This window comes from Stegostoma tigrinum, chromosome 24 (genome assembly GCF_030684315.1).
Source record: "Stegostoma tigrinum isolate sSteTig4 chromosome 24, sSteTig4.hap1, whole genome shotgun sequence".
In the NCBI taxonomy this organism is placed as follows: Eukaryota; Metazoa; Chordata; class Chondrichthyes; order Orectolobiformes; family Stegostomatidae; genus Stegostoma; species Stegostoma tigrinum.
This window is the reverse complement of record NC_081377.1, coordinates 37287708-37310270: the sequence shown is the minus strand read 5'-3', so window position 1 is coordinate 37310270 and position 22563 is coordinate 37287708. Positions and strand designations below refer to the sequence as shown.

The 22563-nt window shown below is 40.9% G+C and overlaps 2 protein-coding genes across 3 annotated transcripts in view; one reads left to right on the top strand and one right to left on the bottom strand.

The window, feature by feature from the left end:
* Positions 1 to 22563, top strand: part of si:ch211-15d5.11 (nuclear receptor coactivator 7) — a 342600-nt gene that overhangs the window by 40644 nt on the left and 279393 nt on the right. The gene's annotated exons all lie outside the window — the stretch shown is intronic.
* The window catches only part of LOC125464922 (serine/threonine-protein kinase Sgk1), a 25500-nt gene continuing 18510 nt past the window's right edge, over positions 15574 to 22563 (bottom strand). Inside the window, 2 exon segments of the mRNA XM_059654432.1 lie at positions 15574 to 17974; positions 20551 to 20641. Of these exon segments, the coding sequence (XP_059510415.1) occupies positions 17804 to 17974; positions 20551 to 20641 (262 nt within the window). The 3' untranslated portion in view covers positions 15574 to 17803.

The window sequence follows — 22563 nt, the reverse complement described above, 5'->3', positions numbered from 1 at the left end:
CTGCTACATCCATCTGGCCTTGAAAACACAACCCAGTTTGGGTTTATTGAATACACTTTCTTTAGACTTGGTGTCATACTGCTGACTCTATACCTTGTCTTTTTGAGTTAAAACAAAAACTTAAAAGGTTGATTCATATTAGGATGTAGTGAGAAATTTAGTGAGTTGGGAACAATTTCATACAGCGTGTTCATCTAAACTGAAGGACAAGTAACTGCAATAAATCTGATGCGAAATACTAACTGTTGTCTTCAATAGATCAAAGGTTAATTTCAAATAAACATTTAAGAATTCAAGGAACTGCAGGTGGTGGAAATCAGAAACAATATCAGAAATTGATGGCCAAAATTAGCTGATTTGGTAGCATCTGTGGAGAGAAAGCAGAGTTAACATTTTGGGCCTAATGACCCTTCTTCAGAACAGATTATGGTTAGGCACACTCTGGTGCATATACTGAATATAGAGTTGGGGGGGGGCGGTGAGGAATAAACGATAGGTGGAAATGTATCACAGAAAGAGAGAACAGCAGTTGTGCAGACAAAGGAATGGCTAATGGTCACCCTGAAAGAATCAATAGCTGTGAATGGGTACCATTTGTAGCCGGCAATGGGTTGGTTGTGGTAGCAGCCTGTGTGATGACATGACCAGGTGTGTGGGGTGTGGGGAAAAGGGGTCCTCTATAGCTTTCAGGACAGATCATTAACTTTAGGGCCTGAGCACCTTCTTCCATGTCTCCTTCTCAACACAATTGTTCTTTCTAAAACATTAATTAAATTAATTAAATTGTTCTTCTAAAACATTAAAACAAGCTCTTCAGTCGATGCAATACCAACAATATCATCAATATCTCTTAACTTCTGTCAAAATTGCTGACACACCTTATTGTGGAAATAAAGGTGTTGAAAATTCTAGGATCTACTGGTTTAATTTTTTTGTTGCAAATGCTCCTGACTGTATTGTCATTAATTACTTCAGTGAAAGACTCCACTAACAATTTGCCAGTTCTTGTGTGGAATGTAAGACATTTTCCGGTCCGTTGAGGGTAATCTGTGAATTAGATTCTGTGTAGGCAAATGCCTTTCTCCTTAAAACCGTTTCATCAAACTTTATTGGCATTGCCCACTCAAACAAACCATCTGAGAAGTAGGGACAGATTTTCTTCCAAATCCTTCCCTGATTCAAAAGGAAAATATATAACAGTGTCTCAGTTTGATCAAAAACTTTGTTAGTCAAATGTTTGACAGACTTTGCTGCTTTGCTGGAGGTCATCTACTATGAGTAACTCTGAAGAATGTTCTCCTTAGTCATGACATATTGCAGGCGGGCAGTTATTCATAACACCTCCTCTTGTATAGTATTGCAAGGCTGAAAGGGAAAAATTAAGTGTGTGAAAATTCATATGTTGTCAAACTTTGTGGAGCAGGGTTCACAGGATCTGTTCTCTGAAGTTGATGAATTCTGAAGTCTGCAATTACTCCTACACAGAAACTCTTCAGCAAAGGAGATTCTGAGAAGAGAGCTCTTATGCTGTTAGGGTGCACAATGTGCAGAAGATTTGTACCTCCATTTATACTTTGCTCTTTAAAATACAAGGACATTATAGTCCCACTGGTTTATTGTAAGTCAGTCTCATCTCCATTAGGAACATAGGAGAATCCAAGGAAAGCTTCAGTAGGCTCTTGAGCACTGACAGTAATCAGAAAATCTTCAGGGGAGTTTGCAACTGAGGTTAGAACTGGTTGTTGGCTAAATTCTGGTTTGAAGAGTTGATGATGAGTAGGTCCAAAATGTGAAAGGGGAAAATAAATGCAGTAACTTTAAGATGTATTTTTTGTTTGTCAATCATAAGGACACTCAGTAAATATTGTGTGATTAAACTCTGAGCATTTGTGCTGACATATGCAATGCATTCAAATGGAATCCTTTCAGTGGTTATTTGACATTGATATTAACCCACTTAATTCACTGAGATTATAGGCATTTCAGATTTTAACAAAAAAGTTTCCATTCAAACAGATTAAAATGTTTGTAAGCAAGTAGCCAAAAGTGACTAATATTAAGAAGGGAAATGTATACCCTGATAAATAATGCAAATCATGGCTTCAACAACAGCAAAGGCCAAGTGAAGCCACAAGCCATCCATGAAAGCCCAGGATGTCATTCTGCAAGCTAACAACTGCATGAAGGAAACTGGGTTAGAGACAGAACCTTTTGAAGATAAAGGAAAATGATACAGCATGGTGTTGGGGATTAGGGTCAATATCTCTCACACCGGGATCGTTCAATATTGCTGATGGGAGCTCTCACCCAGTGGCTGGAGAACCAGCAAGACTCCCATCTGAGGAAAAAGCAGCAGCCTTTAAAGCTGACATTTAATTGCATCATGACAGACCTTCCTCAGGATCACGGATCGTAGGAGTAGGCATCCTGCACTCTAAGAGCTGAGCTGCCGGCCAATCAGAGGTCTGCAACTCTTCATTGCTGCACATTTGTCAAGCTGCCAAAGAATCTTATACGTTTCGATAAGGTCACCTCTCATGCTTCCAATCTCTAATAAATACAAGGCCAATTTACTCAATCTGTCCTCGTAAGAAAATCCCAGAAGCCACTCTCGATGCCAGCCTTGCCCAAGGTGCTGAAACTCTCATCCGGTCTAGATTTACTGATTCCAGTGGATGCCTGACATCCTCCCACCTTTCACTTGACATCAAATTGTGTTCATCCAAAACTCTGCTGCCCATATTTCATCATGTTCTGTTAATATGTCAGTCTTAAATGTGTTGAGCTAAATTACCATCAGTCTGGTAAAATATCAATTCTAAAATGCCTCTGTGGACTTGTCTCTCATTGCTACCCTAGCCAGCCTTCCCTGATCCATTCTACAACCTCCCACTGTCCTACAAACCTTCAACTTTTATTGTTTCTTCAAATTCTGGCCTCATTTCAGCCACAATTTAATTTGCTCCATCTTTTGACACTCTGCCTTGGCCCTGAAATCTGAATTCCTTCAATAAAACCACGTCATTTCACTCTTCCCTCACTTCAAGTCTGACACCTGACCCCTGCTCAATTTTAGGACATGGTTGTATTGTTGCCATGGAGAGCATTGCTTTCAGTTGCACGGCAGCAGTGGCTATATGGATGGTTCATTTGTTATCTTTACAGGTTTCGTTAGAAATTCTGTAAATTGTCATTGATACATTTACGCTACAGGTTATGACATACCTCTGGTAGAGGTGGGATGTGAACCCAAAATGTCTGGCTTAGAGGCAGGGACACTACCGCTGTCCCATATCAAGTAAATGACACAGAATGGGCTAAATCACGTTATAAATATTGTGAAGAAACCTGTTCATGTATGTTGAGAGACATTCAGTGCATTAGTGGGAATTGACATAGATCTTTTAGCCCGGCAGCAGTGACATGAACATTGTGCCGAAACAACCATGTTTGTTTTCAAAGACTTTGAATTTTTGAGGAGTTGCTGTGTTGATGAATATGCCACTTCTTGGTTGCACAGTTAGTCTAAATTTCCTTTAAAAGTCGATCCAAAAAGTCCAATTTGAAGAGCAAAGATTCTTGGTAAAAGAAAACTCTTTAATAAATGCAGAGGTATTGATCATTCATCACAATTACTATTTGTGGAATCTTCCTGTGCACATAAACTGCTGCATTCCCCCACATAACAACCTAGAGTTACATTTCATAAATTGATTCATTTGTTGCAAAGTACTCTGAAATGGGCTGGAGATGCACCAAAAGGCATATCAATGTAAAAATTTTTCTTCTCCATGTCTAGTGGATTGTAATTGAAATACTCCATAGGGCCCAGGATGCTATCACCAAGGTGCCCTTTATTTATGCATGAACAGTCCTTGATCATGTTACTGCCTCATTCAGAATCAGGTGCCAGAGTCTTAGTATCACTGGCCCTCAATCTTATGATACATCAGCCAGAGCTCCTTGATTGGACCAGAACAGCAGCCCCATTTAGGGATCTCACATCTTTGAGGTCCAGCTGGCTGACCTCATTACACTCACTTTATCCCTCCCAGGCAGAACCTGGTGACTGAGGCTGTTCCTTTCTCATGGAGACGGTCCGGGGGCATTTTAGCACCAGGTCAGGTCTCTCCAACTCGCTGTCCGATGTGCCTCTGTGGACTCTGTGATTGTACCCCTAGCCATCCCTTCCCCGCCCACTCTACAATCCCCACTTGTCCTACAAGCCTTCAAAATTTCTTTTTTACTTCTAATTCTGACCTCTTCTCAGCCATTTTTTTAATAGTTCGACCGTTTGTCACTTGCTGTGGACCTGAAATCTAAATTCCTTCAGAAAACCTCTCCACTTCTCTGTCTCTCATTCTGAGGGGCTGACTACTTTAATTATTTGTGTCATATGCCTATGGTTTGATTGATTGTCACATACTGAGATACAGTGAAAAGTACTGTTTTGTGTGCTGTGCAGACAGATCGTACTTTCCAAATTGCATCACAGTAGCAGAACAGTGTGCAGAATACAGTGTTACAGCCGCCAAGAAGGTACACAGAGAGAGGGATCAGAATTAACCTGAGAGGTCCATTCAAAGTCTGATAACCACAACGAAGGAGCTGTTCTTGAATCTATTTGTATGTATATTCAAACTTTTATATTTTCTACCAACAGAAGAGGGTGGAGGAAGGTATAACAAGGAAGAACGGGTCTTTGATTATGTTAGTTGCTTTCCCAAGGCAGCAAGAAGTATAGATCGAGTCAGTGGGTCGAAGGCTGCTTTGTGTGATGGACAGGGCTGTGTTCATGACTCTCTGTAGTTTCTCACACCCTTGGGAGGAGCAGTTGCCGTACCAAGCTGTGATGCATCCAGATAGGATGTTCTCTATAATGCCTCTATAAAAATTGCCAAGAGTCCTTGTGGACAAGCCGAATTTTCTCAGCCTCCTGAGGAAGTAGAGACGTTGTTGTGCTCTCTTGACCATCACATTAACGTGGGTGAACCAGGACAGATTGTTGGTGATCATCACTCCTAGGAACTTGACGCTATCGACGATTTCTACCTTGGATGGAGATAGGGGCGAGTCCTCCACTTTGCTTCCTGAAGTCAATGACCAGCTACTTCATTTTGCTGATGTTGATGGAGAGATTGTTGTCTTGACACCATGTCATTAAGCAGTCAATATCTTTTCTGTATTCTGTCTCTTCTTTGTTTGAGAAGTGGCCTACAACAGTGGTGTTGTAAATAGAGTTGGGACAGAATTTGGCCACTCTGTCATGAGTGTATAAGGGGTATAAGGAGGGGGCTGAGTATGCAGATTTGTGGGGCACAGGTGTTGAAGATTATGGTGGAGGAGGTGTTGTCACCTGTCCTTATTGATTATGGTCAATGGGTCAGGAGGTCAAGTTACAGATAGTAGGGATACCACTTTAAGATATTCTAGGTCTAGGAAGTAGTAACTCACCAGGGTCGCAACGTTTGAGTTCCAGGAAGTGTTGATTAAGAGGCAGACCCCACCTTCCCTTGCCTTGCCCGAGGACGCCAAGTGGCCCATTTGGTCAATTGAGCAATGCTCAGGTTGTAAAGCACAGTCAGGTATAGCAGGACTAAGCCAAACTTCTGTAAAACAGAGCACACAGCAGTGTCTCAGTTCCTTTGGAAGGTGAATCCAGCTTTCAATCATCCATTTTGTTCTCATTGGCTTGGACAATTGCTCAGAGTATGGTGGGGAGAGGAGACTTGAAACCCCAACGTTTCAGTCTCATCTGAAGTCCAGCATGTCTCCCTTTTTTTTTTCAGGGGATGTGGCTGCTCCTAGTCAATCCTGGGCATCAGTGAGGGAAGTCTGCTGCTCCGAGAGTTAAGTGTGCACTCAAGATGGGGTCTTGGTCACCATTCGTGGCCATTGAGCATTCCGGGAGATCATGTGGCCCATTCAGTTGAGTCTTCTCAATGGTAGGTCACTGTGGGGTCTCGTCTTGTTCCCACACATTCAGGTCCGTTTCAGGTTCACACAAGGTCGAGGAGGCTGGGCCTGCGAGAATCCACCAGGTCTCTGAGCTTGCGGTTCCAAAGTCAGCAAGATAAGTTTCTATCTATATCTGAAGCTAGCTTCTGATTCTCTGTAATAAATAGTAAATCTCCTTCAGTCCAGAAACCTGACCTTTCTTTGTTTCAATTTGTCTTGTAAACTGGGGTATTTTGTATACTTTATGAGCCTCTTGTGACGATCCAGGAGTAGCAGTGATTGATTTCCAGCATCCTGCACCAGTGAGACATGTTAATTAAATGTTATGAGAGTTCTAGAATGTTAAAAGTTCTATGAATAATTGTTTGGATTTAGAACTATTTCCATTTTACTCTGAGATAAAGGAGAAATGTAGCATTAATCCAATATAAACTATCAGTCTTCCCAGTCAGAACAAAAATAATTAGTTAGTTCCTTTGATAATCAGGCCTGAGCTCCTTTTGTTCTAAAGTGACTAGGGTTCATTGTTTGTGCTGGAATTGTCCAATGCAGGAATCCTCTACGTACTGTATTTTGCTGGAGAAATGGTCAGTTTCGAGTACAATACGATCCTCAACTCATTGCATTTTGCCAAAGAAATCACCCTATTGTAATGGAACAAATTGCTGAGTTCTGCTTCCTGCTGCACTTTGCAAAGTCTTTCTTTTTAAAATTGACTTTTTTTTTCATTTGCTGAGTAAATAATGTAAATCCTGCCAGTAATCCCTAATCCCTTCCAGCTCATTTGCTGACGGAATGGCGTCAGTACACTTTTTGATAACTGTATGGGGAGGAACTTCATAGTGAAACCATCGTACATGATGAATTGTATAATATGGGTTGGAAACTTCCATGGACAATGCAATCCATGGGGATCCCCTCAGGCAGTTTCTTAGTCTTTTTCTGCTGCCTGTTGGCTGCTGCTGTCGGAAGCATCTTGCCTTTAGCTCTAACCATTCAACCTTTGATATTCAAGAAAATTCATATTTCAATAAACATTTCAGGAAGAATATCATGCAAGTATGGAAATGAATATTTGGCATCATTTTTTACAATAGAAGTGTGAACATAAAAGTTACAAGCAATATTCAAGAATATGGTAAAATATTTCATAAATAAATTGGGAGAAAGGGGTATGAAATGTGCTCATTAAAACAGATAGAAGTGACAACATAATGGATAATAAGGATGTGACATACTTGTAAAATTTGTTATGGACCAGACCAGACCCCCTCAAAATAATTTAGGAAGATATCCTAGACCCTAATGTTTTCTTACTCCAAAAGTTGATCTCGATGCAATCTCGACTGATCAAAATACTCGACATTAAGCAAACGCAATTTATTTAAACACTTGTAGTTAAAATGTAGCCAAAGAAAGAGGAATTTAACAACTCTGTTGTAAACTTAACAGACTAATGAATATAGTAACTATTACTAATAGCCATTCCAATATAATAACATCCCATAAACATAATCTTTGGCCTAAAAAGAAAATTCAGATCCCGATTCTCACATGTGGTTCTCCGATCCAGGAGGAAAAAAATCAAGAGAAAATTCAGAGTGTAGCAGGCAGGAAACATTTACTGAAGCTTCCAACTGTCTTGAAACCCCAATTGCTTCTGCTAAATCTAAAAGCTAAAGCCAAAAACTGAAAAAAAAAACAGAAAGCCTGGTCTGTGAGAGCTGGCTGCTTCCATTTTTCCAACTTGTAAGCGAAGAAGCCAAAGTGTCACATGCTGTTTACTCAAGTGATCTTCAGTATAATGCTCAGCATCTCTGCCCTACAACATCTCTTCAAAAGCAAGGACAAGATAACCTCTTGTAAGCTATAACAAATTCTCAAATTGCTAAATAATGGATAATTGAGGAAAAGGACAAAAGAAAAGCGGTAAAAGGGGACTCAAAGGTCAGTCAAGTGGTGAAATTCATCTGATTTAATGTTTCTTTTTGAAACAAAAGGAAGTGGAGAAACTAATCTGACGAATAATGAACTTCCAGGATGTGGTGGTTTTTACACTAGGATATTTAAAGAAAAAACGTGGGGAGTTTGTAGCTGTGTTAGTAATAGTTTTCCGAAGTCTCTTGATTGACAATTATGTCTTTCGGATTGAAGAGTTATAAAATTCATCCAATTACTACAGACCAGTGAGAATTGGTCGTGTCTCTTGGTGGCTAGTTGGTGGTGTTCTGTCTGTATTGCCAGTTTTCTTCCAGTTTGGTCAATGTAGTGTTTCTCACAGTCCTTGCATGGTATTTTGTATATTACACCGGCTTTGCTGGTTTTGGATATGGGATCTCTTACATTCATCAGTAGCAGTAGGGTGGTTGTTGGTTTGTGGGCTACTCTGATACCTAGGGGTCTGAGTAGTGAACATAGAATATAGAACGTAGAACAGTACAGCATGATACAGGCCCTTCAGCCCATGATGTTGTGCCAACCTATTATCCTACTTAGATCAATCTACCCTGCATACCCTACATTTTACTATCATCTATGTGCCTATCCAAGAGTCGCTTAAATGTCTCTAAAGTATTTGAAAGTATCTCCAAAGTATTGTGGTTATCTCTGATATATCTGTGATGAATGGTAGGGTGACTAGTGTGTCTGACCTTCTCACTGATCTCAGTACACATGGTCAAAGGACACAGGTTTGACTGGAACAACACATCCATAATCGCACAAGCCAAACAGTGACATGCCAGGGAATTCCTGGAGGCCTGGCATTACAACCAGAACTCCATCAACAAACATATTTAACTGGAGCCAATATACAAACCACTGAAAACCAAAACGGGAAGTGATGCCAACCATCCCTGCAAACCGAGGCACATAAATAACAAGCAGGACAGAACACCAGCATTTCACCAGAGGAGCATTGACAATGTCACCTAGCAGGATGATGAAATGCCTGCAAACAAACACACCATGGTTCAATGAAAAGTCTACAACCTCATCCACAACCTGAGCTACAAATCTTCTCAAAAACTTTGATAAATCTTTACAAAGGAAGTCTAGTGAAGAATACAGATCAAAAGCAAGTAAAAAGAGTTAGGGTACCATGATCTGATTGACTAGCGTAATGTAACCATTGCTGTTTATTAAAATTGAATAAACGAAGTGCCACTAATTGAATAGTGTCATAAGCAATTACTTGTGCTTTACATTAAAAGCCCAAATGCACAACCACAGATAATTTAACACAGCTTCCTCAGCACAAGATCCCCTTTTCCAGTATGATTCATTACTAGAAAGTATTTGATTGTATAGAGTTTTTGAATTTATTCACTTTCTTAGGACAAATTTCAACAGTTATCTCATGACCTTTGGGACTTTGTGGCTTCAGCCTGAGTTTCCTCATAATTCTTTCTCAGCGACTTAATCATAGAGTCCCTACAGTACAGAAGCAGGTCATTCAGTCCATCACATCTACACCAACCCTCCAAAGAGCATCGTACACAGGCCCAACTCCCTGCCCTATCCCTGCATTTCCCATGACCGAAAACACCTAGGCTGCACGAAATCCCTGGACATGATGGGCAATTTAGCATAGCCAATCCACCTAACCTTAACATCTTTGGATTGTGGGAAGAGACCTGAGCACCCGGAGGAAACTCACACAGGACAGGGAGAACGTGCAATCTCCATAGAGACAGGTGACCAAGGATGGAATTGAACCAGGCCCCCTTAGTGTTGTGAGGCAGCAGTGCTAACCACTGAACCATCATACCACCCTGTTTTGGTTTCTGAAAGCACTGTTCTCCTGGTCCACAGCTCCAGGTACAAATGCTTCATTTCTGTCTGATCCAAGCTCTTATGCTGTTTTCATTGAGGATTGATGTAGATCCCTTTTTCTAAGGAAAGGAATCTCCTGTAGTCAAATGTGCAGTTGACACAGAAATAGATGGAAAGGGAAGTGGGTGAGGATGACGCTGAATCTGCAGAGGGGTAGAGACAGGTTAAGCGAATGGGTAAAGAACTTTGCAGATGGAATACGATGTTGGAAAACATGATGTTACGTACTTTGACAGGGCAAATGGAGGAGCTGAATGTTATTTGAATGGAGAAATAATTCAGAAAGATACAGAGCAGAGGGCTTTGGGAGTCCACATCCATGAGTCATAAAATGTCAGCTTTGAAGTTCAGCAGCAAATAGGGAAGGAAAATGAAATATTGATCTTTATTTCAAAGGCAATGGTGTGTGAAAGTGGAGAGGATTTGTTAAAAGTATACAAGGCACAAGTCAACACTGTTTACAGTTGGAATACTATGTACAGTTTTAGGCTCCTTATCTAAGGAAAAATACTTTGGCATTGGAGGGAGTCCGGAGCAGAATAACACTGAGGATGAAGGGATTGTCTTATGAGGAGAGATTGGGTAGGTTAGGCTGTACTTATTGGAATTTGGAAGAATGATATACAGCCTTATTGAAGTATATGAGATACTTAGGGGACTTGACAGGGTAGGTACAGTGAGGTTGTTTTCCCTTATGAGAAAGTCTCAGACTAGAGAACATAATCTTAGAATAAGGAATTACACATTTAAGACAGGCCAGGGGGAATTTATTTTCTGTGGGTAATAAATCTGTGGAATTCTTTACCACAAGGAACTGCTAAGACTGGATCATTCTGTATATTTAAGGCTGAGTTAGACTGATTTTTAATCAATAATGGAGTTGATGATTATAAGGAAAAGGCAGGAAATTAGAGTTGAAGATAGATTCTGGGTAATCCAAGATGGAGGACAGGAGAATATTGTTGCTGAGTACGTTGGGGCTATTTTTCCTGAAATGTCAGGGCTGAGGGGTAGCCTTATAAAAGTTTCTAAAATCATGAGGGCATGGATAGGGTGAATAACCAAAGCCTTTTCCCTGGGGTGAAGGCGTCAAAATCCATCTCAGTATAGTTTTAAGGTTAGTGGGGAAACATTTAAAAGGGACCTAAGAAGTACCTTTTTCATGCAGAGGGCAGTGCATGCAAGAAACAAGCTGCCAGATGAAGTGGTGGAGGCTGGTGTAATTATAACATTTAAAGGGCATCTGGATGGGTATATGAATAGGAAGGGTTTAGAGGTGCATGGGCAAATGGGACTTTGATTAATTTAGGATATCTGGTCATCATGGACAAGTTAGGCTGAAAGGTCTGTTTCCATGCTGTATAGCCCAATTTCTCTATGACATCTCTGAGATGGGTTAGAAATACACTGAAAAGCATATAAATATAAACCCTTTTTCTTCCCCATGTCTGGTGGATAGGAATTGAAATAACTCCATAGGGACCAATATGCCATCACCAACCCACCCTTTATTTACGCATGAACAGTCCTTGACCACGTCACTGCCTCATTCAGAATCAGGTGTCAGAGTGCTAGTTTCTCTAACATTCAGTCCTTTTAAGTGTCAGCCAGGGTTCCCTGACTGGACCAGATTAACAGCCCCAATTAGGGAGCTCATATTATATGAGGTCCGGCTGGCTGACTTTGTTACAATCACAACGTTCCTCGTTGTCTAAGCTGGGAGGACATAGGCCTGTTTCCTTTTTGTGGAGAGCCTCTTGGGGTGTTTTAGCACTGGTTTATCTAACTCACCTTCTGATGTGCCTCTGTGGATTCACTGCTGATAGCTCCCCTAACCATCCCTCTCTGAACCACTCTGCAACCTCTCACTGTCCTACAATCCTACAAAATTTCTTTTTACTTCTAATTATGGCCTCATCTCTGCAATGCTTTGAACAGCTTGACCTTTTAGACTGTGCTGTGGCCCTGAAATCTGAATTCCTTCAGAGAACTCTTCACTTCTGTCTCTCTCTCACTCACTCAATCTCTTTTTTTCTGTCATTCTTTAAAATGCTCCTGCAACCTCCCTCTTTGACCAAGATTTTTATCACCTGAACTGATATCCCTTTCTATGGTTCAATGGAAAATTTTCCTTGACAGTACCTTTGTGAATCACTTCGGGACACTCCAGTGTTAAACGTGCGCTCTATATGTAAAAATGTTATTGCTGCTTTATCCCTTTGTGACCTGACTCCTGCTCTGATTTTCTTTTGCCATTTGTCTGCCTAATATAAATGACTTTGCTGCTTCTTTGCTGTAATCCTTAATATTGTAATTTAGTGGATAATATGGAAGTTTTATGTCTGCTAGTTCATTGAGGGCATTAATGTATTCACTCATGAGATTTAAACAGTGGACAAAAGGAATTTAACATAATGGATTGTATAAATCTACGGAAAACTTACAGCACTGGCCCATACTTGATTTAAACTGGAGGTGTTGCTCTTTTATGAACCTTTCCAAACTACTTCAGAAAACCTTTTTATTTTTCTGGACTCTGCTCTAATACTTCGGTACAACTAAAACCACTTGCAGATCACATTTTATTGGATCCAAATTGCAACTTTTCTTTCACTTTGATGTATAAAAATGATTTGGATGTTAACATAGGCTGGTATGGTTAGTAAGTTTGCAGATGACACCAAAATTGGAGTTGTCATAGACTGCAAAGAAGGTTAGCTCAGAGTACATCAGGACCTTGATCAGATGGGCCAATGGGCTGAGGAGTGGCAGATGGACTTTAATTCAGATAAATGTGAAATGCTGCATTTTGGAAAGGCAAATCAGGGCAGGACTTATACACTTAATGGTGATGTTGCTAAACAGAGGCCTTGGAGTGCAAGTTCACAGTTCCTTGAAAGTGGATTCCCAGGTAGGCAGGTGAAGGTGGTGTTTGGTATGCTTGCCTTTATTGAACAGTGCATTGAGTATAGGAGTTGGGAGGTCATGTTGCAGCTGTATAGCAGATTGGTTCGGCCACTTTTGGAATACTGTGTTCAGTTCAGGTCTCCCTGCTATAGGAATGATATTATTAAACTTGAAAGGATTCAGAAAAGATATACAAGGCTGTTGCCAGTATTGGAAGGTTTGAGCTACAGGGAGAGGGTGAATAGGCTTGGACTACTTTCTGTGCAGCATCAGAGGCTGAGGTGTGACCTTATAGAGGTTTAGGAAATCATGATGGGCATGGATAAGTTGAATAGCCAAAGTCTTTTCCCCGAAATTGGGGACTCCAGAACTAAAGAGCAGAGGTTTAATGTGAGAGGGGAAAGATTTAAAAGGGATCTAAGGGGCAACTTTTTCCACGATAGAGGATGGTGCGTGTGTGGAACGTGCTGCCAGAGACGGGTGCAATTACAACATTCAAAAGGCATCTGAGTCGGTAAATGAAAAGGAGGATTTGGAGGGATATGGGCCAAATGCTGGCAAATGGGACTAGAGTAATTTAAGATACATTTATCTGGGTGGCATAGATGAGTTGAACAGAGCAGATCTGTTTCTGTGCTGTACAGCTCCATTACTCTATGACACTGGCCCATGAATGATTTATGCTGGAGTTGTTTCTCTTTTAGGAACCTCTCCAAACTACTTTAGAAAACCTGAGATAACCGGGTGTAGATCTGGATGAACACAGCAGGCCAAGCAGCATCTTCGGGTCTAGGCCTGAAACATCAGCCTTCCTATTCCTCTGATGCTGCTTGGCCTGCTGTGTTCATCCAGTTATCTCAGATTCTCCAGCATCTGCAGTTCCTACTATCTCTGAAGTACTTCAGAAAACCTTGTCACTTTCCTAGGTTCCTTTGTGATGTATCTGTCACAATGAAAGCTCATTGAAATTTCAAATCCTTTGAATTCCAGGAATTAGGCTCCTGTAAACTTTAATAAGTTACTCATGTAGTATTTTGACCTGTGTTCCACACCACTTATGGAATGTTACTCACCAGTGCATACACAAGCTATTTTTTATAATCAGAACCAAGGTGCAGCTTTTCTTACTTTTCAACATGCTGCCAAAGGGCTGAGGCCTGTGTTCAGTAGCTAATTCCTGCTAAGAGCTCAGAGAATGGGAACTGCAGATGCTGGAGAATCCGAGATAACAAAGTGTGGAGCTGGATGAACACAGCAGGCCAAGCAGCATCTTAGGAGCACAAAAAGCTGATGTTTCAGGCCTCGACCCTTCATCAGAAAAGGGAGATGGGGAAAGGGTTCTGAAATAAATAGGGAGAGGCAGACTGAAGATGGATAGAGAAGACAGGTGGAGAGGAGAGCATCGGTGGGGATAGGTCAGTCTGGGGAGGACGTACAGGTCAAGGGGGTGGGATGAGGTTAGTAGGTAGGAAATGGAGGTGCAGCTTGAGGTGGGAGGAGAGGATAGGATAGGAGAAGGAAGAACAGGTTAGGGAAGCAGAGACGAGCTGGGCTGGTTTTGGGATGTAGTGGAGGAGGGGATTTTGAAGCTGGTGAAATCCACATTGATACCATTGGGCTGCAGGGTTCCCAGGCAGAATATGAGTTGCTGTTCCTGCAACCTATGGGTGGCAACATTATGGCACTGGAGGCGGCCCAGGATGGACATGTTGTCTAAGGAATTGGGGGGGGGGGAAAGAAAGGGGAGTTGAAATTGTTTGCGACTGGGATGTGCAGTTGTTTATTGCGAACCGAGCATAGGAGTTCTGCAAAGCAGTCCCCAAACCTCCACTTGGTTTCCCCAATGTAGAGGCAGTCACGCCAGGTAAAGCGGATGCAGTATACCAACATTGGGGGATGTGCAGGTGAACCTCTGCTTGATGTGGAAAAAGTCTTCTTGGGGCCTGGGATAGGGGTGAGGGAGGAGGGGGAAAGCGTAGCACTTCCTGCAGTTGCAGGGGGGAGTGCGGAGCAGACAAGGGTGGAGGGTGGGGGAAGGATGGTGGTTGGGTGTGGGGGCAGTGGTTATCTTTTGGTGATTGTGGGGTGTGGTGTGAGGGATGAGTAAAGAGCTCTCTGGTAGTGTTATACAGCACTGCCCTCTAGTGTTCGGGCAACACCTAGAAATACTTTGGTATCAAAGTTGATTTGGATTGAAAAAAAATGTCAGTGTATGATGACTTCTACTGGAAACTAAGTCTTGTAAGGAGGTTTTTGAAATCATTATCTGGCAAAAAGGTCATCTACCAGCTACATTTACTTTGATTCAGGGAATTGGATTTCTTTCAGCCATCATTTCTGGCCAGCTTCAAATTATTTGGGCACTATTACATAGTGGGGGGAAAAGGGATGGCATAAGTTCTAAAGTGCAATCTGATTTTGTGATTTCTGGGTCTTGAGTTCAAATCCCCTCATGCCAGATATAGTGGATTTTGAGTTCAATCAAAATCCACAATTAAGAACTAATAATGACCATGAATATATTGTCAGGAAAACCTTAAATCAGGCTTACTAGAATGTCCTTTAGGTAAGGAAGCTGCTGAGAATCTGATATCACATGTAAGCCAGACCTGGTAATGGATAGCAATACATTGCCCAATGAATGCTGTGTCCAACTATTGATTGAATAAATTAGAAAAGAACAAAACCATTTGCATCAGATGGTCAGCTTTCCAACTATGTCTGATAACTGATTCTTCAGGCATCAGACATACGGCCTGAATTAGCTCAGTCATCCTCTTATTCAAAGACAGCAGAGCAGAGCAGAGCATTCTCCTACCTCATTCAGGAAGTGACTGCATTTTAAAAAAGGGACAAAAGACAGACAACAAAAAATTAAACACTCCTTGATCTTTGCAAGGGGAATCCTGTTTATTGGTTCAATCACAATTTGTCCATTATAAACCATTACATGTATTTTTAAACTTATGTTGCAAGTCTAAAGTCAAACAAATAGATGGCTGATCTCATCGTATAGATATGCAACATATCTAGAGATCTCTTTCATGTATGTAGATCAACCAGCTGAAGGAGTACACATTAATGTCATTACATACTAATTCTTAGGCCAGTCCTCCACAAACCCATGTGCACAAAAAACCAAGATTAATTTTCATCCAGATTAATGATTTGGAGGAGAGGGATGGTCAGAAGAGGTAGCTACGTGTAGCAGAAAAAAAATGCAGTTTTTTTTCTTTGAATAAAATTTGGAACATTGACAGGCCAACTCTTTCCCCCATTAATTTGCACTCCAGTACTAGTCAATTTTGTCACTAAGTTGATGAAGCATGCTGTAAGTCACTACATGAGTAAGAGTTCTTAATTTACAACATAATGCACTATTCTTCATTCATCTCAGTGATCCTGATGCTAACAATTTACCCTAAGGTTATGCAAATCGACATTGTTCTTTCCAACAGAATTGGGTGTTCAAGAAATATGCTCACCATTGTACATTGTAAGAATGCTTTTAACAAAAGATCAACTCATTAGAACACATCTTTACTGGTGATTCAACTGAAAATTGAGTTTCACAAGGTAACTAGAGCACTTCAAATTCAGTACAGCTAGGATTAAAAAAAATAAATATTTCCAGTTTCAAAGTAACATACCACATTTTAAATACTGCTCATACCCCAACTATTTCCAAGAAATTTGTTTACAACATGTAAGTGAAAAACTAAAATGTAATCTTTCAAATATGAAAGAAATATCAAGACAGCAGGTATTTAACCTTTAAGCTGCTGAATAGTTACTTCCAAATTGCAACCTCATCATCAGGTGATGTTCCAGCAGACTGAGCTAGCATTACTGCCACATCCTCTAGGATGGTCCAATATCAGTATCAAGTAACCTCTTCCAATTGCATTACAAACCCCTTCATAAACCCAACAATTTAGAAAATGATCTATTCTCCAGCATTGTTTCTTTGTACAAAGACTTCCAAATATCACTTTCTTCCCCATCTTTTAACATCTATCCTTCCTCCTATAGCCATGTGGCTTTTAAATTTAACACAGTTGAGGTTGATTGAATCCACTTTGAGACTAGATGTTCTCCTGCTGACCCTATAATTAGTCATCTTGGATTTAAAACAATATCTTAAAGATTGATTCATACAATGTAGTGAGAAATCTAGAGATTGAGAGAATAACTTGGTACAATGTTCATCTAAACTGATGGACATGTAATGGCATGAAGTTTGATTCAGAAATACTAACTGTAGTCTTCAGTGGGTCAATGATTACCATTTTACAGTAATTGCTATTCAACTGAATGTCAATACAATTACACTTAACATTCAGTCCATGCAATACCAATGTCCTCAATGTCCCAACTTGTGTCTAAAATAGACAAATACATTCTTGTCAAATAAGGACTTTCAAAGTCTTAGAAATGCTGTCAAAAATTTTGTAGCAAGTGATCCTGATTACATTATCATTAAATTACTTAATGAAAAGACTTGTCAGTTCTTGTGGAATGCAAGACTGTCCTGTCAGTGGAAGGTGATTTTGTTGATTGGATCAAGTGTGGGCAAACACCATTTTCCTTTTGGCAGACAATACTTTGTTTCAGGCAAGGGCCTCTCAGAAGTGGGGACAGGATTTTTTGCCAAATTCTCTCTTGATTCAAAGGAGAACGTACTGCCATTATAGTGGCTCAAATTGATACAGCTTTGTTGGTACAATGTTTGGCACACTTTGCTGCTTGGGTGGTCATCTACCATGAGCAACTCTGAATGTACTTCTTAGCCACGATGTATTTCAGGTGGACTGTCATTCACAAAGGCCCCTTTGCTGAAGTGTTGCCAAGCTGAAAGGGAAAATCGTGTGCACAAAGTTCATACATTATTAAACTTAGGAGCAGAGTTGAGAGGATCCATTCTTGGAAGCTGATGAATCCTGAAGACTACAATAGAAAGACTACTCCAACAGAAAAATACTTCAGCCAAAAAAGATTGAGAGGAGAGCTCTCATGCTGTAAGGTGCACAATGTGCAGAGGATTTCTGCCTCAATCAGTTCTTTGCTATTTAAAACATAAAGGCATTATAGTCCACCTTGTTTATTATAGGTAGGTATCATCTACAGGAGGAACATAGGAGAATCCAAGGAAAGCTTCAGCAGCCTCTCGAGCACTGGCAGTAATCAGAAAGTCTTCAGGAGAGTTTGCAACTGAGGTTGGAACTGGTTGTTGGGTAAATTCTGGGTCAAAGTGTTGAAGATCAGTGGGTCCAAACTACAAGAGGAAAAAAAAATAGTAACTTTAAAAGTGGATGTTGTTTTGTTTCTCAAAGTCACAGTTAATGTTGAGATTACCCTGAGCATTTGTGCTCAAATACTGAATACCTTAAAAAGGAATCTTTTCAACTGCCATTGAAACATTAATGTTACCCCATTTAATTCAAGTTCACTACAGATTTTTAAAATGTCCTAACAAAAAGTGTCCAATATTAAGGAGGCAAGACATGCAAGAGGAGTGTATGCAAAGGGTCAGGAAACTAATTTCAAGCTCAGCAGATAAAAGGGGACAGTGAGAAGGTCAGTCAACACAAGATTAATGGTGTTGTACTTAAGTGCACAAAGTAAATGAGTTTTCAACACAGATGGAAATCAGCAGGAATGATGTTGTGGCTATTACAGACATGGCTGCAAGGAACAAAATATCCAAAAAGATACACATTCTACCAATGGTACCAGCAGGTTGGGGGAGAACACCATAGCTGTGTTAGTAAGAAATTAAGTGTAAAATTGGAATTAATTAGTGATAGATTTGGAAGGCATTAAAATAGTGGGTAGAGTTGAGGAACCAAAAAGGAAGACCCACCCTAATGAGGATAGTGTAGAGGCCTCCAGCAGTAGGTAGGATGGGAGGAATAAAGTAAATCAGGAGATTATGCCTCTTTTACATACCTTTGTATTACAGTAACAAATGGTGGTGCTTCTATATGCAGGGGGACTGGGAAATGTGGGTTTGTAGCAGATCCCAAAGGAGTGTCTAAGAGTTTTCCCTCTCACTAGAAAGCCTGTAGTAGAACCTTCTAGGGGACAGGCAATTCTGGATTGGATGTATGATGAGGCAGACTTGATTAGGGGCTTTGGAAGGCCCCCTAGGGACCAGCAGCAATTCACCCTCAGATGAATACTACGTTTGGGAGGAGCTGGTTGGAGTTAGTTGGATGGGGATCCTAGCAGGGAAGGCAATGAATGGAGCAGCAGTGGCAGAATTTTCTGCCATAAGTCAAAAAGGCACAGCAAAAATTCATCCCATGGAAGAAGAAACATCCTAAAAAAGGGGAAGACAAGGCAAGTAGGGACAGCATTAAAAAGAAAAAGCACAGAATGAGAAGACTGGTGGGAAGTCAGGATTGAGAAGCCTTTAAAAGCCAGTACAGGATAACTAAAAATGCAACAAGTTTGGAGAAGATGAAATGAAGTAAGATAGTGAGGAATAAAAAAACAGGATTTTTAACAAGATATCTAATAAAGGTACACAAGCATGAGTGGACACTGTACATGTTCATAATGGGAACAAAACAATGGCAATATCTTCACTAGAAGGTACTAGCTACATACTAGAACAGAATTGGGGGCAGAGGTGAATATAGCAGGTATCAGCAAGATGGTGTGGATGAAGCTGAATGGCTTGAAGCCAGCTGAATCATCTGGACCAGGAGGACTACACCACAGAATTCTGAGGGAGATAGCTGAGGAGATTTAGTGGCATTGGTATTGATCTTTCAGGAGTCACTGGAGTAAGGGAGGGCTGGAAGACACTCCAGAGACACTCAGAAGGAGGCTGCTAAAAAAAGAGAGAGTCAGTGGTCTTAGGGGCAAGATGCTGGCATGGATAGAGTATCAGCTGACTGGCAGAAGGCAAAGAACAGGGATTAAAGGGGTCTTTTTCTGGATGTGAGTTTGCTCGCTGAGCTGGAAGGTTAGTTTTCAGACGTTTCGTCACCATTCTAGGTAACAGTGAATCAACAAAGCGCTGGTGTTATGTCCTGCTTTCCATTTATCTGGTTAGATCCCCTGCGCTGGTGACGTCATCTCCTGTTCTTTTTCTCAGGGGATGGTAGATCAGCTTGGAGCCGATGTGTTTGTTGATGGAGTTCCGGTTGGAATGCCATGCTTCTAGGAATTCTTGTGCATATCTGTTTGGCTTGTCCTAGGATGGATGTGTTGTCCTTCCTCATCTGTATGTAAGGATACAAGTGATAGTAGGTCATGTCGTTTTGTGGCTAGTTGATGTTCATGTATCCTGGTGGCTCGCTTTCTGCCTGTTTGTCACAGTTCTTGCAAGGTATTTTGTAGATGACGTTCGTTTTGTTTGTTGTCTGTATAAAAGACGCTATACAGAAAACAAGCAAAACGAACATCTACAAAATACTCTGCAAGAACTGTGACAAACACTACATTGGGCAAACAGGCAGAAAGCGAGCCACCAGGATACATGAACATCAACTAGCCACAAAACGACATGACCTACTATCACTCGTATCCTTACATACAGATGAGGAAGGACAACACATCCATCCTAGGACAAGCCAAACAGACACAAGAATTCCTAGAAGCATGGCATTCCAACCAGAACTCCATCAACAAACACATCGGCTCCAAGTCAATCTACCATCCCCTGAGAAAAAGAACAGGGGATGATGTCAATGCAGGAAGTGACATCACCAACCCAAGGAAACCTAACCAGATAAATAGAAAGCAGGCCATAACACCAGCACTTCAGAGGCTCACTGATCTTACCTAGAATAGTAAGAAAATGTCTGAAAACTAACCTTCCAGCTCAGCAAGCAAACTCACATCCAGAACATCAACCTGTGCTACAAAGGGGTCTTTTTCAGAATGGTAACCAGTGACTTGGAGTTCCACAGGGGTCAGTGCTGGGATCAACCTTCATGATGAATGGATCTAGACAAAAAAATTCTGGCATTGTTGCTGTGTTTGCAGATGAGGGACAAATTGAGTTGACAAAGCAGACAGGCTGCAGAAGGACCTGCACTGGCTAGGACCAAAGCTACAGGGCATAGGGGAGGGGCAGAATATAAAAAGGGACTCAATATTTCCATGCACAGGGTGGTGCATTTATAGGATGATCAACTGCTCGGGGGGGGGGGGGAAAAGAAAGAGTGGAAGCTGGTACAATTAGAACATTTAAAAAAGGCATTGGGTGGGTAAGAGAGAGAAGAAAGGGTTGAGGGAGATATGGCCAAATGCTAGCAAACCGGTCTGGATTTATACAGGATATCTGGTCAGCACAGGTCAGATCACAGAATCCCTAGTGTGGAAACAGGCCCTTCAGCCCAAGTTCGGACAAACCCTCAGCTTCCCATCCAGAAGGAATACACCTTCCCTCTGGAAACCCACATCTTATGCATGAAGGTAAGAAGCTCCAGCCCCACTGCCACATGAATACCAGAAGGATAAGTCCTTGTCTGCGCATTAACTTCTCCCTTCAGGACTTCAGTTGGTGTAAGAGTAGAAAGGCATACATATGCCTACCTGCCAAAATCCAAAACATTATTCCTACAAGGCATCTGGGGTGTTGCTGGCAAAACCAACATTTGTTGACCACCCTGCAATGCCAGAAACTAAAACTGAGTGGCTTGCTAGCCTTTTGCAGGGTGTAATTGAGAGCCAAGTGCATGTGGTCTGGAGTTGCATGTGGACCAGATTAGGTAAGAATAGCACATTTACTTTTTAATAACAGACAGCATTAATGAATGAGCTTTTTTAAAAAGGGAATGTCAGTCTGCTTAGACTGACATTGTACAGATTTAAAACAAATTCACATTCCAGATGCTGTGGTTTCATTAGAATCCATGGCCCCAGAGCATTTCAGAGCCTCTAGGTAACAAGTCCACTAGCCCCTACTTAAAAAAAAATCAGAAAGTTGGGTTGGGCAGGCAGCTGAGTACCCATCTCCCACCCACCCACACAATGAAACATTCATCACCAAGAGTGGAGGGTGATCTAGCCTAAACTTTAAGTTTGCAGAAGATGCTTTGACTGACTGCTAAAATGCCACAGGAAACATGTGCTTCATTCCTGGAATGCACTCATGGTACATTACAAGTCCTTATAATGGAAATGTTCAGAGTCTACATCTTGCAATCCGTGTGACAATTAGTCTAATGGATAGTGTTGCAGCACTGCTTTGCTCGTGTAGATAATCAGAGCAGAAGCAACAGCAAAATACAGGAAATTCTTGCAATGATGTAAAGGCTCCTTTGCTTGAATCATCCTTAGAAATTCAGACTTCATCAGCTAATACATAATTATTTGGAATAGCTTATAGATCAAAAAATCATTTCGGCCACAAGAAAAAGTCTTTGCCTTTATAAAACAAGGAATGAAAAGCCAAGTTTGAGTATTAAGGTACTGGGTTTTATTAAGTAATGAAAATAAAATTTTCGTTAAAGTCTAATTTTTTGTAATTCCTGCTTGCATCATCTTAAAACTGATGCCTTCTCGGTGAATCTGCCTAAAATTGTGGACTCTTGAGAAACCACAACAGCTTCAGTTTTTAAAAAAACCAGCCCTCAAAACACTAACATCAACTTTTAAACATTATAACCAATGTAAAAAGGTGACAGCTATTATCCTGCAAGACCTTTTAAAACAGCAAGTTAAATGGTAATAGTTGTGCAATCAATACCTAGAACTAGTTAGCAGCTATTTAGAGGATCAAGTGTATTACAGTTAACACCCTTAACTATCAGTGCATTGCACACTTAAAATTTGCAACTTGAACATGCTTATCAATTGATAACTGGAGCAAGCTAGGTGCCTTACTACAGTTCTCAGAAATTAGAT